We start from the raw sequence: 17,624 nt of genomic DNA, 5'->3' as shown, positions 1-17,624 counted from the left end.
GATAGCATTGTTTGCACAAAAGTTTTTAATTTTGATGAAGTCCAATTTGTTTGTTTTTCCTTTTGTTTCTTATACTTGTGGTATCATATGCAAGAAATTATTACCAAATCCGAAGTCATGAAGCATTTCTCCTATGTTTTCTTCTAAGATTTTTATAGTTTTATCTCTTGCAGTTAGGTCTTTGAGCCATTTTAAGTTGATTTTTCTACATAGAATAAAGCAAGGGTTCAATTTCATTATTTTGCATGCGGATATTCAGTTTTTCCAACACCATTTGCTCTAAGACCGTTCTTTCCCTACCTTTCTTAGCATCCTTATCAAAAATCAATTGACCATAAATACAGTGATTTATTTGTGGACTGTAAATTCTGTTCCATTGATTTATATATCTATCTTTATGCAAGTATCCCACTGTTTTGATTACTGTAGCGTTATGGTTAGTTTTGAAACCAGGAAGTGTGAGTCCTCTTTGGTCTTTTTCAAGATTGTTTTGGCTATTCAAGGACCCTTAAGATTCCATATGATTTTTAGGGTGGGTTTTTTTTTTTTTTAATTTTCTGCAAAATAATTACTGGTTGTTTTGTTTAAATAGTTGAGTGCATTGAATATTGTCTTCCAATCCCATAAATGTGACCAAATTTTTTAGGTTTTCTCTTTAGCAACATTTTGTAATTTTCAGAGTACAGGTTTTACATTTCTCTTATTAAATTCATTTCTAAGTATTCTATTTTTTGATGCTGTGGTGAATGGAATTATTTTCTTAATTTTATTTTCAGATTGTTCATTGATAATGTATAGAAATACAATGAGTTTTGTAATTGATCTTTTATTCTGCAACCCTTTTGAGCTCTTTTTATAGTAGTTTTCTTTCTTCTTTTTTTAAGGTTCTTTTATTTACTTTTTTATTAAGTAATCTCTGTGTCCACTGTAGGGCTTGAATTCATGACCCCAAGATCAAGAGCTGGGGATACAGTGCTGCATAAAACATTGTACTTACCGTCATGGAAACTATAGTTTGGTGATGGGAAACAGATACTAAGTAAATAATTATGTAATACTTTTATATATAATATATAAATTATATACATAATATATAATAATTATATAATATCGAGATCTCCAGCTCTTTTACAATTTTTACAAAACACAAATTTGATCATGCTACTTACTTGCTTTTCAGTGGTTTTTTAATACTTTTAGAATGAAGGGCTAAATTTTTAATATGGCCACTGAGTCCCTACATAGGTTGTCCTTTCCCTTTTTCTCCCCCTCTCCAGATTGATCTTACACCATTTCTTCTTGCTTTTCATGCTCTAGCACATTGGCATCATTTCAGCACTGGTTAAGAATATGCTTCCTTCCAGCAAAGGCCCCTTGTACATACTGTTCTCATAGTTTGGAATGCTTCTGTACCACCCATTCATTTCATCTAGTCAGTGCCTACTCATTTATTAGCTCAAGTGTTACTTTCTCAAGGAGCTTTCCCTTACCAGTCCCCAGTCTAGCTCGGGTTCCTTTGCTATGTATTTTTATAAAAGCCTATTTCTTTTTTTCAGAATGCCAATTCAGTTTGAATATTCAGTGTCTGTCTTCCTCACTTGACTGCAAGGTTTATGAGAGCAGGAACCATGTCTATTTTTAAAACACCAGTGCCTGGCTCAATAAGTACTTACTAAAAGAATGAATGAATATGTGTGCTATATATAGTTCTATTCCACATGATAAACTTAGGGATATAGAGGAGGATATATACTGTATTTTGTCATATTTAAGACACTATTGATTGAAAGATACACCATTTTTCTGTACCTGTAAGAAAGGATGCTGCCAATTAAACCATGTAGTTATCAGTTGTAGGACATATCTTGATTTCAAAGATGTTAGTGTGAAAAAATGTGCCTCTTAGGATCAGTGAAATGTAATTTTTTTAAAAGTGAGATTATTTAATTTGTAATCTGCTTTTCTACTTAGTATATTGTGAAATATCTTTATGTGTCATTAACTATACTTCTATTTTGTCACTTTATTTTACTTATTTTGAGAGTGTGAGTGTGCACGTGTGAGCAAACAGGGTGGGGAGGGGCAGAGGGATAGGGAGAGAGAATCTTAAGCAGTCTCCATGCCTAGTGCATCTAGTCCCAACCTGGGACTTAATCTCAAGACGCTGAGGTCACGACCTGAGCCGAAATCAAGAGTCAGATGCCTAACTGAGCCACCTAGGTGCCCCTCTACTCTATTGTTTTAAATGTCTGGTTAGTATTTTATTGCACAAATTTTATTCTGGATTTTAAGAAATATTTCACCATTTTTGTACACAAAAGAAGTTCACATTAAAAATGTTCTTATCGGGGCGCCTGGGTGGCTCAGTTGGTTAAGCAACTGCCTTCGGCTCAGGTCATGATCCTGGAGTCCCGGGATCGAGTCCCGCATCGGGCTCCCTGCTCAGCGGGGAGTCTGTTTCTCCTTCTGACCCTCCTCCCTCTCGTGCTCTCTATCTCTCATTCTCTCTCTCTCAAATAAATAAATAAAATCTTTAAAAAAAAAAAAGTTCTTATCTACATTTTTTTTCTCTTTTGTTCATGCTGTATTGGCTTCCGTTATGTAGCTCCCACAGATTCAAGAGTAATATCCTGCTGTTATCTGAAATTGTCTCATGATAGCAGGCCAGATTTGGCCTACAGGCCATAGTTTGCTGACCTCTGCTTTACACTGTTAAAAAATCAGTGAGGATCCCAAAGAGCTCTGTTTGTATAGCTTATATCTATTAGTATATACTGCATTAGAAATTAAAACTGGGCACACCTGGGTGGCTGTCATTTAAGCATGGTACTCTTGATTTTGGCTCAGGTCATCATCTCAGGGTCATGAGATCGAGCCCTGCTTCAGGCTCCACACTTAGCACTGAGTCAGCTTGAGATTCTCTCTCTCCTCTCTCCCCCTCGCCCTCTGCCCCTACTGCGGCTTATACACATACTCTCCCTCTCAAATAAGTAAGTAAATAAATAAAATCTTAAAAAAAATAAAATAAAAAGTGTAACTTAAAAAAAAAGACATCAAAACTGAAGTTTTTAGGGGGAGAGGTAGGAAGTAAGATTTATTTCCTGGCTTACAAGTTTCTCTCTAATTTCATCTTAAGTACAGCCATTCAAATATGGAAGAGGTGGTAAAAAAAAATTGCCTCTTGTATCACTCTCAGTAGTGGAGAGAAAAGCAAATCACCTCTTCTTTTGCTTTCTTGGATCATTAGAATTGTGTGTCATCCTTGTGCAGGGGCCATGCTAATCTTCTCTGTATCGTTCCAATTTTAGTATATGTGCTGCCGAAGTGAGCACGGATCATTGGAATTGTGGAAGCAAACCTTGAACTTAATAAAACTGGGAAATTTTTAAAAACTATATACAACTATATACAAGCACGTGTTTCATTAGCCATCAGAGCAATGACATCATCATCACATATCCTCTCTGGAAATCTCTACTGTATACCCATAAGGGAATGAAAAAGGCAGATAACTTCTGAGTAGTAGTTAAAAAATAAAAAGTTTTTGCTTTGTGGACTCCCTGAAAGGATCTTGGGGACCCCTAAGGGTCCCTAGACCAGACTTTGAGAACTGCTAGCTTGGTTCATTGTAGGAATTCAGTAAATGTTGATTGAATTAACACAGAGCCTGCCCCCTAGTGGTGCAGGGGTAGAGAAACTAAATTAAGTATTTAATTTCATGGTATGAGAGAAAAGCTCTATGGCAATTTAGAGTAAGGAGCTAGAGTAACCAGGCAAGAAAGAAGCTTATAAAAATGTTTTCCTGATCTTTTAAATTTGATAATGTATCAGCAAGTGAAACAGAAAAATCCTTGGTGATCCATGAGATAGTTTGTTGGAAATTACTCTGTTCTGTCCTAAAAATCTCCCGAAGTTCTCTGAACTTTGTATCAGAGGTCTACAAAGAAGCAAAAATGGTTACACACAAAGTTTTCAAAACTGAGTTTTCCTTGTAAATAACAGATACAGTAACATGGAAGTAGCTGAATAAATATTTGGGAATTACCTGTGAGTGGGTTAGCATTTATATGTATTTATAGATAAATTTCATTTGTATTGATTTGGCTGGAACTAATAATATCTTAGGGTAAAAGTTTTTAATGTTTTTAATATTTAATAATAAAATATTAATATTTTAATATTTCCCCTTTCCACTCCAAATCAATGTTTTAATGGTTTTGATGTTTCAGATTCGTTACATTTCACAAACACAAGGCCTGCCCGCCGAATATCTTCTCAGTGCTGGGACAAAAACAACCAGGTTTTTCAACAGAGATCCTAATTTGGGGTATCCGCTGTGGAGGCTTAAGGTCTGTCTCCCCTACTATACTACCCATTCCTGTACTTTCACTCCCAACTTTTTAGTTATTAAATTCTTGAGGTAAAAGAGGGAAAGGGGGTGGTGGTGGTGGCAGTGTATGTTTGCAGGAAGAAGTACTTGGAAAAATTATTTAATTGTACCCCTTTGACATGATCCTTTGCTAAAAAAATAAACTAAACACCATTCAGTTGTCTGAGGTTATTTTGTATATTTGAACCAGCAGCTGAGAAGGGGGTGTGGAAAATAGTGCTCACCATTAAGTCACAGGAAGAACTAGAGTAACTTAGCTATATGACTGTTTTTTAGAGAATTCTCAATAAATATGAGAAAACAACATAAGTTTCTAACTCCCCATGTTAAGGCCTGTATATTTTCATGAAACAAATGCCTGCTTTTTCTTCTGAGCCTACTCCTTTAACTTGAGAGATCTCTAATTTGAGTAACCTTGTGAATCTCTGCTCCTGAACCTGTTTAATAGTTAGCATTTGAAATATCATTTCATTTGAAAGTAGCTTTAAGAGAAAAATGGTAATATCCCCTCTTACATGACATCCTTCAGGAACTGTGCTACATCACTGTTTCCACATTTAATTTAGCACTATTAAAAGGGTGGTCAGATATCCAGGTCCCGACCATCCACCAGAAGATTTTCTGGTTGTAAATTACTTTCATGTTTGCCATCTCTGATTGGTAAGGTGACAACACTTGTTTTTTTGTATTTTTGGCTCTAATTTAGAACAAAACGTGAAAATAACATACAGATGGAATTTTTTTTTTAAATCTGTATTTTATAGACACCAGAAGAACATGAATTGGAGACTGGAATCAAATCAAAAGAAGCTCGAAAGTACATTTTTAATTGTTTAGATGACATGGCTCAGGTGAGTATAGAAGGTTTCAGGAAGCCTGATATTTATATATCTCTTAATCAGAGACACATTTCCATTGATTAGTTATATTAAAAATAGATTCAATCTGTTATCTTCTAATATGTTTTCATTTTTTAGAGATAAAAGTTCATTAGTATTCTGCCATGTATTAAAAGAACATTTGAATACTAACCAAGGATACTTTTAGAATTTTGTGTTTCTCCCTTGCTTTTGCTTAACTGGTCTTTTTGTCTGTCAGTATTTTGAAATATTATTTTTTTTTTAAGATTTTATTTATTTATTTGAGAGAGAGAGAATGAGAGATAGCGAGCATGAGAGGGAAGAGGGGCAGAGGGAGAAGCAGACTCCCCGCTGAGCAGGGAGCCCGATGCGGGACTCGATCCCGGGACTCCAGGATCATGACCTGAGCCGAAGGCAGTCGCTTAACCAACTGAGCCACCCAGGCGCCCCTGAAATATTATTTTGAAGATTTCTTTACTGTCCGTTTTCTCTGCTAAATAAATACTTAAGAGCTAACATTAATTGAGTGCATATTGTGTTCCAAACTCTGCTTAAATGCTATACTTATTATGTCATTTAATCTTTTCAACAATAGAAATTTTTATATTTAAGTAATAATAATTGCTTTCACTTGTTCATCCAAATTTTGAATGAAAAGACTCATTCAGCTTTATTCTACCAACACACTCTACCAAATTGAAGATTTTATTTAGACAGCATAAGAAGAGTTTCCACTTGTAAAAATGATTTTTCTGTAATAAAAAGAATTTCCTCAGGTTTTTCTCTTGAGATCTGTTATCTATCTATTATTCATATGCCTAGTATCAACATTAAAGGTTAAGTCATGAAGTATAATATTTCTGAATTTTCCTTGGAAGGTGAATATGTCCACAGACTTGGAGGGAACGGATATGTTGGCAGAGAAGGCGGATCGAAGAGAATATATTGATTTGTTAAAAAAAATGCTAACAATCGATGCAGATAAGAGAATTACTCCTCTGAAAACTCTTAACCATCAGTTTGTGACAATGACCCACCTTCTGGATTTTCCACATAGCAATCAGTGAGTATGGTCTGGGGCATTTGCCATGATGTGGTCCGGTGTTGTTACCATGTTACAGCTAAACAGAACAGTCGCATGAGCAGCAGCCTTGGTACTTTCATATTTGGCTCACTGATGCTTTCCTTTCTCATTGAAAAAATCATGAGATTAAATATAAGATGTATGCTTTTTCTCTTTATGGTTATAAAAACTGGATTCATTTTATCTAAATATACTTGGGGAAAAATGTTGATTCATATTCATCTTGAGTTTTTTGTTGTCTGTTTAAATCTCAGCATTCATTTTACTGAATCTTTAATCTCTTTTTTCAGTGTTAAGTCCTGTTTTCAGAACATGGAGATCTGCAAGCGGAGGGTTCACATGTATGATACAGTGAGTCAGATCAAGAGCCCCTTCACTACTCACGTTGCCCCAAATACAAGCACAAATCTAACCATGAGCTTCAGCAACCAGCTTAATACAGTGCACAATCAGGTATTCAGTAAATGATTTTGGAAACTCAAACCTAAGAGGGGTAGAAACTAGTAAGAGTGCAGTTTGAGGTAAACCAGTTTTTGCTTTGGTGATCGTGTTGGTTCTTACGAATTTCCTGCATAGCAGAAGTGATGGAAGACCAGGTGGACTGATGATACCTACCAGTCATGTGCTGCCAAAAACTAAATACAAAGGCCTAATCCAGGCCCTCACAGTCTTCGCATAGTCCCATAAACGGACCATAGCTATTGTACTACCTACTGCTGTTAGTTGTACTGACTTTAGCCACTGACTTTCTCTATTGGGAAGATTTTATATGTCTCATTACATGTGTTGAAGGGTGTTTCCAATAATTTTTTTCTCTACTGTACGTTAGATCCTCAGAACTTATTCGTCTGTAACTGCAAGTTTGTACCCTTTGATGACCTTCGCCCAATTTTCTCTCCCACCTTCTGCCCTGTCCCTAGCAACCACCAGTCTACTCACTGTTTCTTTGATTTCAGTTTGGTGTTTCCAGTAATTTAAGAGTGGTTTTGCATTTGTTTGCCAAACAGTGATACTTAACATTTGTTATTGAAGATGTGAGCTTCCTAATTTCTTAGTTAGGTCTACTTTTAAAAGGAGATTTGGTGGTATTTCACATCCAGCAACTTTTTTTGTACAGAAGGAAGAGGTAAGGGTTTATTTGAGGCTGTCCTCAGTCAGTACAGGACTGTTTTTTATTCTGTGTTTTCTTATTCAACCTTATAGTATGCCTTAAATGTAGAGATTGGGAAGATTTCTTAAGCAGAGAGTTATTTCAGGGACAGTTAATACTACATTTTAAAACTTTAAGTTTTTCTGGGTAGATTCTGCATGTGTAAAAATACTGTTATTTCCACTTTATGCCAGTATACAGCTATAATCCTTTTGTTTTTAGGCCAGTGTTCTAGCTTCCAGTTCTACTGCAGCAGCTGCTACTCTTTCCCTGGCTAATTCAGATGTCTCACTGCTAAACTACCAGTCGGCTTTGTACCCATCGTCTGCAGCACCAGTTCCTGGAGTCGCCCAGCAGGGCGTGTCCTTGCAGCCTGGAACCACCCAAATTTGCACTCAGACAGATCCGTTCCAACAAACATTTATAGTATGTCCACCTGCTTTTCAGAGTAAGTGGGGAAACTCCTGTATCAAATGATATCATATCAGAGCCACAGATTTTGCTTTAGGCAGTTCCTTAGTAGGTATCTAGTTGTTTAGTTTTGATCTCTGACAAGTTTAAACTCTGCCTCTGAATATGAAGATAACTGAAATTAACAAAGTGGATTTACCCTTTTTACATTGATTATGTATCTAATTATGGTACTGTCTGACACATTATGGGCGTTCAATTAACTTCTCTTATTTGAACTGCCCTGATATCAATTTCTTGCCCACTGAGACCTTGTACCAATGTCCTATATCTTGTTTAAGTATGTATCTCTCAATATGCAGAAATATTAAGCTTAAAGAAATTTGTTGTAAACAGAAATTCTATATTGAATCTTATTTCCTTTATCATTCCACTATTAAAATTAGCATTCCAAATAAAAGGTAATTTTATTCTACAATGTAAAAATTATGCTTAAGAATATGGAAACCTCATGAGTTACATTCAGAAATAAAAATTATTATTTATTGAACTGAAAAATTCTACAAGCGGAGGTACTTGTATGGGGAGTGCATTAAGTTTATCTGCTTCAGCTTATGAATCATATTGTTCCTTCAAACTCCTATCAGCAGAGGAACAGAATAGCTGAAGAAAGAGGCTCTGACCCCATGTGTTGCAATAAAATTTAAATGTTCACATTCCCATCCTTCCTCATTTTTTTCATTATTGTTCTGTAATTTAGTCTGTCCTGTTCTTTTTTTTCTGAAATATGGGAAATGTGTTTATTGATAAGGTGAGCCATATAAAAGGTTAAATTATTTTAAGGATATTTTCTGACAACACACTTGACTTTCCCAACAGAAAGTCGTTGTCAGTACCCTGTGGTAATAAATCAGGATTCAGGCTCGTCATAGTACTTTACAGTAGAAGCAGGTAGCATTTTTATCTTTTTACTTAAGTTACTTATTGACTGTGACTCTTTTGTTTGTTTGGTTTCTGACAGAGTCGGAGCAAGCAGAAGGAAAAGAGGGGCTAGGGGAAACTGAGAGATTACCGGGAGGACAGGAGAGCGATAGCGATGTAAACCAGGGAGAGACCACAGGGAGAGCGGAGGAGCAGATACCAAACCCGTAAATGCATATTTAGCCTAACTTACCAAATAATTTTCTGCATATGCTACATAATAGTAAATTCTATACTTTGGGTTGTCGTATGTCGAGTGATTCTTCTACTGAATTTAGCAGACTAGCCACCCTCCTCCCCCTCACCTTTTCCAAAGTGAGTCTCACGGGAACAGTTTTCAGATGTGGGACTCTGAAGTCTTCTGCTGCTTCTCAGATGATATTTATAAGATGAAGCAGGACTTTTTGGTTCCCTTAGTAAAACAAAATGTAGACTCAGTGTAGAGGGGAAAAGTGGTGTAATTCTTTTGCTGTAATTAGCTATAAGTTTTGGAAATTTTTTTCTATTTAGGAAGTCTGAATAACCTGAGGAGTTAGAGCAAATTATATAATTTCCAAACAAAAGGGAGTTTTTAAGTTAATGAGGATGAAAATAGCTGATATGTATTACTACATGCCAGATAATGTTCTGTTTGTACATGTATTAATTCATCCTCAACAAACAACCCTAGGAAGTGGGTAATGCCATTATGCCTGATGTCATTATATCCCATTATAGATGAGAAAATTGAACCTGATTCTCTCATCTGCCCAAAGTCTTAATAACTAGTTAGTGCTAGAACTGGGGTTTGAATCCAGGCGGTGGGGTTTTGAAACATGCAGTACCACTTCTTAGTATTTAAACTCAGCTATAAAGGTTGTCAGTGGTTTGCCAGCCGCAGCCATATGCTGGTTTCTGCCCAGCAGTCTTCTATTCCAGGTTGCCTCCTTTTCTTTCACCATCTGTTTTTTTACAAGATACTATACTTAGAAGAAAATTGACCCTCATCAATTAGACAGTTCTTTCCATAGTTCCATGGTTTTTTATTTAATGGGTTGTATTCAACAAAAATCAAAGTTTGAATCATTTCCTAGTTCAGGGCTCAGGGAGAACCTTCCAAAAGTGTTGCCTTTGTTAATTCTTTTTTTCCACTTGTAGTTTCCTGAAGAAGCAAGTGTAAATAGCTTAACTGGTGTGGCTTAGCCTAAATTATGAAAGCAATCTAATGCTTATTTAGTTACATTTGTAGGTCAGTACTATAAATAGTACTTTCTGTACTATTCCAGTTGACCAAAATAGAGACACATTTTACTCAGTGGTAACTATCATTTTGTAATTTTGTCCCCTTTTACTTTATTATCTTGGAATGTATAAGTGAACTTCTATCATGAACATTTCTTCCTAAATTTTACTTGCCTTTGCCCTTTGTTCCTGCCCATTTCTAGGAGACTATTACAATAATGTTGTCTTGTAGTTGGCCATGAGTCCTGGGCATTTAGACAAGAATTTTGATGTTGCTTAGCTATTTTATTAGCTAGCATTGCCTTATGAAGAACGGCTGGCAGATTTTTTTTTTTTAATCTGGATATCTGGATTTGTGTTACCTTTTATTTTTATATAAGTAGCACTTTTTAAAAAAGTTATTATAGTATTTTAATTCCAATTTTACTAGTCTCTCTTACTTCATGTATTTCTGGATTGTGTTTTCCAGTATGACATCTTACTGCTAAAATACTTGTAAATCACTGAAATGGAAAATTGGAGGACTTGCTGAAAACCACAGTGTTAGAGTTGAGGAGTTATGCTTTTTGGTAGTAATATTAAGAGAAATTAGTTGGTGATAGCTTAGAAAGTATCACTGAAGAAGTATTCTAATTAAAATAAAATGTTTGTGTCCCACTTAACAAAACTTCAGTCATTAGTGAATTAGAGAAACTTCTGTTAGTGGGTAATAGAAACTTAAATTCTCCACATTGAAGGTTTTGATAGGGCAAGTTTAAAAGAAAGTTTTGAAGTCTCTCTTCTGGACTCTTGGCAAAAGGGAGAACTGTCTTGAGCCCCTTTTTTCCCCAGAATAAGAAGTTCCCATTTGGAGGAAACATTCATTCAGCATTTGTGCCCAGAGCAAGGCAGCAAAAATTAGCTGTGCATTAGTTGTAAAAGAGAAGGCTGTCAATGGCAAAGGCAGATTCCTAAAATAAGTAGAAAAAAAGTGTTTCTGTAAACCAAAATACCTATTTTTTAAATATTTTTATCCTGGGTTATAATTTCTTCAGTTCACATACTAAAGATAAAATGTGGGGCGCCTGGGTGGCTCAGTTGGTTAAGCGACTGCCTTCGGCTCAGGTCATGATCCTGGAGTCCTGGGATCGAGTCCCGCATCGGGCTCCCTGCTCAGCAGGAAGTCTGCTTCTCCCTCTGACCCTCTTCCCTCTCGTGCTCTCTATCTCTCATTCTCTCTCAAATAAATAAATAAAAAATCTTAAAAAAAAAAAAAAGATAAAATGTGTAACTAAATTGTGAATTTTTTGAGGAGTAGGGTAAAACATCTTAAAATATTCTGAAAGGGTAACTTAGATGATAAATAATGATAATTTTTTCTTAACTAAGAGTCATAATTAACCAAAAGTTATTATTTTAAGTCTTTGCTTTTAATAGATTGCATGTAAAAAATACAAGTTTTTTTCCCCCCTAATGGATTAAAAGGTGAATGTAACTTAGTAAGTTTAGGCTTTTTGTTTGTTTGCTTTTGCATATGCTATTAATGGGAATGGGATGGGTGTTATATTTTAAGTGTTGTAGCATAAAAAAGTTTCTTTTTAATTCCCTTAAACCATCCCTTCTTGTATCAAACATCTTCCCATGAATTTAACCTGAGAGAGCCAAACCAGTCTCCCTTTTCTTAAGTCCCTAGACTTCTGTGAAATTCCTATGTCACATGTCTAGAACTATCCTGGGTGGTGGATGGTTTGAACAGAAAAGCTAAAAACAAAAAAACCGTAAGCAAACCACAGACCTAGCAAAGCAATTTAACTGTGGTGTTGTTTTCTACAGCTGGACTACAAGCAACAACCAAGCATTCTGGATTCCCTGTGAGGATGGATAATGCTGTGCCGATTGTACCCCAGGCTCCAGCTGCTCAGCCACTGCAGATACAGTCAGGAGTTCTGACACAGGTAAAAGCCATAGCAGCTTGGATACTCAGTATTGCGGAAGCGCTGCTGAGATGCAGATATTTTGTCCTAGAAGATGGTATTTGCTTTGACTGTAAGATCTTTCTTGGTTATGATTCAGTGGACTTAAAAGGAAACATCTATAGAGAAATGATTGCTCATTCCTAACACTGTTGCATGTCTGACAGTGTCTTCCTTAGACTTATAGGATAAATACCCAAACCTTGAGAAATTGTGTTTTGAGTAAATTTACTCAGACTTTGTGGGATGTAGTTAATTTTTTATACACATGTAACAGCATTTTGATTCTAAAGATAAAGTGTTCCCCATTTGTTCCCTTTAGTGTCCCCTTTGCTCACTCTTTCAGAATGATACCATGACAGAGAGGCTGGATCGTATCAGGATGTCTCTTCAAGTATTATATTCCTTCACTCTGTGTGTTTAACTGAGCTATAGAAAGCCTTAAAGCTTTCTACCTGCCATAGGACATGCAACTAAGATGGGCAAGAAAATCATGAAAGACTCTTATAAGCAACAGATACTGTATTTTCAGTTCTGTGCATAAATGTTTGTGGCCCGTGACACAGAGGAAATTTGGAAGCCCAAAACTCTTCTTTTGGGAGTAGGAGGAAGAGGAATTCTTAATACATGCCTTTGTTAACTGAGTTTTGTAGAGCCGATCCTCTGAATCTGGCCCAAGAAGGATTCCTATATTTGATTGCCTTAGGCCCTTGACATTTGACCTAGTGGGCTGATGCCGTGCAGAGTTGAAGGGGAAAGCTGTGTTTTTACGTGCATTTTAGGTGATATGAAATTCCTACTTGTTGGTAATATCTTGGGGGGAATGAGAACCCTTCTGAATCCAGATAACCTGCCTCCGTGTTTGTTTCACTCACCTGCCTAATCTGCGTTGCAGGGAAGCTGTACACCACTAATGGTAGCAACTCTCCACCCTCAAGTAGCCACCATCACACCGCAGTATGCGGTGCCCTTTACTCTGAGCTGCGCAGCCGGCCGGCCGGCGCTGGTTGAACAGACTGCCGCTGTACTGGTAATTCCCCTCACTTGATTGTGTTACTAACGGAGTTTCTTTGGTTTCTTTCTTTTTTATTTTTTCCTGTTTGTTTTTGTTCTGTTTCCTTCTGGTTTTCTCATTTTTCAAAAAAAAGTTTTTTTTTAACTTAGTCTTTGCAGAGGGCATGGAAGCATGTGCCATCTTGTGGCTGTGTTCTTGCTACATCTTTAATGTCTCATTGTTTTCCTCCCCAACATTTGCTGAAGCACTGTTTGACTCTGATATTCAGTGTGACTCTGTAAGGAGCCAGATCCCTTTATTCTTCTTTGCCAGCTAGTGTGATAAAAGCTCTTGGTGTAGCCTCAGAAGAGCTTCAACACTGTATCTGTTTTCTGCCCTTTTACCCTCTGATCCTTGAGAATAAAGGAAATGGCCTTTAGTTTGGCTCTGCTGCAGGTATCCGGATGGCCAAAATTTGAACTCCTTGGAAAGTTAGCTTCCTTCTTTATTTGCTATTTTAAGCTTCGAAAATTTTTGTGCATGTAGAAATGTTAAAGATGCTCCTATTTTACTGCTTTATCAGTTGATGTTAACTTTTCTTCTAAGAACATGTGAAGATAACTCTGCCACTCATGATCAGTGGCAGCTTACATCTTCCATTTAAAGATGGTCCCTTTAGAATCTTTTTAGATCATATTTCATTTGTTGGTTGAGATAAAACGTGAACTCATTTTTAGGGGTTTATGGAGAAATTAATGACTTTACCAATAGGTCTTTATACAGAGATGAAAATATGGCCGAAAACCCTTATGCAAATACAATACCTTTGTCACTAAAAGTCCTGGGGAAAAGTTACTAAGTACAGCAGCAAATGTAATAGTATGGGGCTTAGAGATAGAAAAAACAAATAGGACCTCGAGGTGTATTTCAGGATTTGTACCCTTCAGGGTGGTCTTTGGATGTGTTTTGGTTTATTTGGGGGAGTTAGAATTGTTTATTGGACAACCAGCATTTCATTATTTAAAAATTTAAAATTAGGTAAGCATTTGAAAACCTTACGGATACTATTTGAATACTGATATCTACGTCTTTTGAAGGGGCTTTTAAAAAATTGCCCTTGTTGTCTCTCAAGGACTCATGTTGAGTGTAAACACTTCCAGAAACATACTTTGGTTGTTGGAATTTGTTTGGTTTTTAGTTTAAAAGCCTTTGTCACCTCCAAATTAATTGTATCATGAGCATAAAACCTGAGTGCAAGGGAGTCAGATATATTTCCAACTTGATTGATCCAAGCCACTGGTTTTAACTTGCTCACCTGTAGTTTTGAGAATGTTAGTTGATACTTCTCCTTTGCTGCTTTTGTTAAGTTTGCACTAGTCATTTGCTAAGCTTTGCATATTTTTGTTCTTCCTCTGTCAAAACAGTTCGTCGCTTGGAACGCCAGATTTCTGCCTCACGTTGGAATGTTATTTCTTGCTCTGTATTAAACTACATGCTTTGTCTTGTGCAGGTGTTGGCTTATGGAAAGACGCATGGTGTGACTTAACATACTTCTCTTATTTTTTGTTTTGTTTCATTTTGTTTTAAATTCTGCTTATGGTAGCAGACGTGTTTGCAGTTTCTCTGCTTTGAAGGCTTCTTGTTTGGAACCGGTATTTGTAACAAGTGGATCTGTTACTTGCAGAAATATTTTTAAAACAGTGTGTTGATGGCCTTGCAGTTTGAAATTCAAGAAAGAACCATATGTACCCAAGCATTGTAGGTGATTGTACTGTAGAATTTAAGTTTAAAAAGGAAACTTTCAAATCTGTTCCCATTTTTTCAGAAAATGCCAGAATTTCTGTAAAAAGTTAGAAAACATATTTGTTGCTGTCTATTGCAAGTGCTTGTTAAAAACTAGAAACGTAGTGATTAGTTTTTATGTTGAAGTATGTTTCTATAAATGATACGTTAAACATTATATTTTAGGTAACTATTAAAAACAAAATATGGTGCTCCCTGCATCTATTTTGGAAATATTTTACTTACTGCCTTATTTAATTCTATCATATGGCTGTATATGATGAAGTTAGCTTTCTCTTACTGGCATACGCTTGTTTGCCAAAGGATTTTGGCCTTTGGTCATCCACATCTGTCTCCATGTTCCAAGTTCTACCCTTTTAAAAAGGCACAATTCTCCCCTTTGTTTTATGGGTTGAATTGACCTGATGTCTTAACTGATTGGCACTTCAATTTTAAAATTCCTATTTTTAATCTCAAGGGAGCTGTCTTCACTCTTTCTAGGTGTATTTTTAGAATCGTTGCAAAAATGATACTCCATCATTTAACCAGAGCTTACCTCTGAACTTTTCAGACTCTTTGACTCTGCAGTATAAGAGAGAAACTCTTAACCACAGGGATCTTCTTTTCTTTAATACCCTGGTGGTCATGTTACAGAGGTGGCCGAGAAAAAGCAGCATATTCTCTTTCCCTGTTCATAAGACTTGTAACTTTGAGCCCCTCTGACTTTTCTTTTTGATCTCTGCAAGTTAACAATCTACAAGCAACTTCTTTTAAGATATGAATTTTTCTTTCATCTGAAAAACAAAAGAAAAAGCCAAGAATGAGTCAAGTCTGGACCTTTTTGTGTGTGTTTTCCTTACAGCAGGCTTGGCCTGGAGGAACCCAACAAATTCTCCTCCCTTCAACTTGGCAACAGTTGCCTGGGGTAGCTCTGCACAACTCTGTCCAGCCCACAGCAGTGATTCCAGAGGCCATGGGCAGTGGCCAGCAGCTCACAGACTGGAGGCAAGTACCCTGTGTTCCTCTCTGGGAGATGTGCAAGGGCAGATCCCCTAGGGTAGGAGTGCTTGATGGTTTGGTCAGACTGGGAAGAATATAAAGGAAAGGGGAGCTGTATCTGTGTTTCAGATTCTTTAAGAAAACCCTGATCGGGCTAGGAGATGGAGTAATGAGAAAACTTGGAATATAGGGAAACAATAGATTCTGAGATCAGGAATCATTTATTTGGGATTTAAAGAAAGGCTTAGGCATTAGAAACCATGCAATGAAAACTTACAGCCTTGTCATCCAGGTGCCCAACTTAAAAAATAAAATGCAGCTCTGTTTGGTTGTTTTAATTGCTTTTAATACCTGTTTGGTCCTAATTTCCCAGCGGTTTAGGCATTCAGTCTTCTCTGTGTCTTTCTGTTGGTACAGGAACGCCCACTCTCATGGCAACCAGTACAGCACTATCATGCAGCAGCCCTCCTTGCTGACTAACCACGTGACACTGGCCACTGCTCAGCCCCTGAATGTTGGTGTTGCCCATGTTGTCAGACAACAACAATCCAGTTCTCTCCCTTCAAAGAAGAATAAGCAGTGTGCTCCAGTCTCTTCTAAGTAAGTCTCTGTTAGAGCTGGTAGTTAAAGCTGCCAGTTTGACAGAGATGTCGCCAGCATTTAAAGTGCCGTGGTATAGACCCTTTTGGTGTGAAGCAGCGAGTAGCTGCCGAATTGAGCTAACCTTTTCACTTGGACATGCATGCCAGGTGTGTCCTGGTTATGCAAATCCTTTCTCTCTGCTGCCACTTTGAATCCCGGCCATCTTTAGGCCAATGTGTTTGTTTTCCTGCCGCCATTACGGAGGGAAATTTAACCGTGGAATAAAGGGCATACAAAAATAAAATTTATGTTGTATTTTAGGGTTCTTGTCCCTGGTGGAAACCCTGGCTAGAGCGGTTCGTTTAGTTTTTATTGGAACTTCTATAGTTAAGTGTTGTATTGACTTAATGGTTAGGTAAAAAGGAATCAAAGAACAAGTTGGGAAGAGTTCTGGGGGAAAAGATGGATAGTTGTGGGGACCGAGGACTGAACGGTCTTTTTTGTGACCTTTTTCTACAGGTCTTCTCTGGATGTTCTGCCTTCTCAAGTCTATTCTCTGGTTGGGAGCAGTCCTCTCCGTACCACATCTTCTTATAATTCCCTAGTCCCTGTCCCAGATCAGCATCAGCCAATCATCATTCCAGATACTCCCAGCCCTCCTGTGAGTGTCATCACCATCCGCAGTGACACTGATGAGGAGGAGGACAACAAATACAAGCCCAGTAGGTAAGACAGGTGGATGGCTCCTTGGCTCGGTGGCTCCTAACCTTCATCTTAGACTCTTGGTTTCAGGCAAGTGGTCCAGTTTGGGCTCTGAAAGGAAGGACTGAAAAATGGTATTTTGGAAGCGTGGCCTTGGATGCGTGAGTCAGAACACTCAAGTTTCCATGACTGAGCAATGAAATCAGTCTTTTCAGATACATTCCCTAGAAGGGGGATATTAAGTTGCTTAATATTTAGCTGCTTTGGCTTGGAATGCACATTATACCACAGACATGATTCCCTGCCTTTAAGGACCTTTAGAGTCTGAAAATAGATGCCATAGCAGAAGCACATAAAAACAATAGTTAATTGGAAAAGTTAGTAGATAGGAGGAGGCCTCTTTGGAAGAGGTGCAACTTTAAGTATGGTCTGAAAGTTGAGGAATGTAAATACCAGATAATTTCCTCTTATTTCAGCACCTTAATCCAAGTTCTTAACTGGGCAGTTAACCAAGAG

General features: G+C 37.2%; 1 protein-coding gene and 1 non-coding gene across 7 annotated transcripts in view; one reads left to right on the top strand and one right to left on the bottom strand.

Annotated features, from left to right (window-relative positions):
- HIPK1 (homeodomain interacting protein kinase 1) overlaps positions 1–17,624 on the top strand; it is a 49,742-nt gene that overhangs the window by 22,900 nt on the left and 9,218 nt on the right. For 4 of the 6 annotated variants that reach the window (XM_025872464.2, XM_025872463.2, XM_025872461.2 and 1 more), the window contains 10 exons: positions 4,230–4,349; positions 5,155–5,241; positions 6,129–6,313; positions 6,625–6,787; positions 7,707–7,932; positions 11,910–12,031; positions 12,945–13,079; positions 15,688–15,830; positions 16,242–16,424; positions 16,926–17,132. In XM_025872464.2, coding sequence (XP_025728249.1) covers positions 4,230–4,349; positions 5,155–5,241; positions 6,129–6,313; positions 6,625–6,787; positions 7,707–7,932; positions 11,910–12,031; positions 12,945–13,079; positions 15,688–15,830; positions 16,242–16,424; positions 16,926–17,132 — 1,571 coding nt within the window. The remainder of the gene's footprint in view (positions 1–4,229; positions 4,350–5,154; positions 5,242–6,128; positions 6,314–6,624; positions 6,788–7,706; positions 7,933–11,909; positions 12,032–12,944; positions 13,080–15,687; positions 15,831–16,241; positions 16,425–16,925; positions 17,133–17,624) is intronic. The other 2 variants (XM_073896112.1, XM_025872462.2) reach the window with 2 other exon arrangements.
- Positions 3,225–3,332, bottom strand: LOC112824696 (U6 spliceosomal RNA). Its single transcript, XR_003208499.1, has one exon. It is a non-coding gene; the product is annotated as a U6 spliceosomal RNA (small nuclear RNA).

Source organism: Callorhinus ursinus, unplaced genomic scaffold (genome assembly GCF_003265705.2).
Source record: "Callorhinus ursinus isolate GAN/ISIS: 27379988/994484 unplaced genomic scaffold, GSC_fseal_2.0 scaffold9, whole genome shotgun sequence".
Lineage (NCBI taxonomy): Eukaryota > Metazoa > Chordata > Mammalia > Carnivora > Otariidae > Callorhinus > Callorhinus ursinus.
The sequence above is the reverse complement of the archived record's forward strand: the minus strand, read 5'-3'. Positions and strand labels throughout refer to the sequence as shown.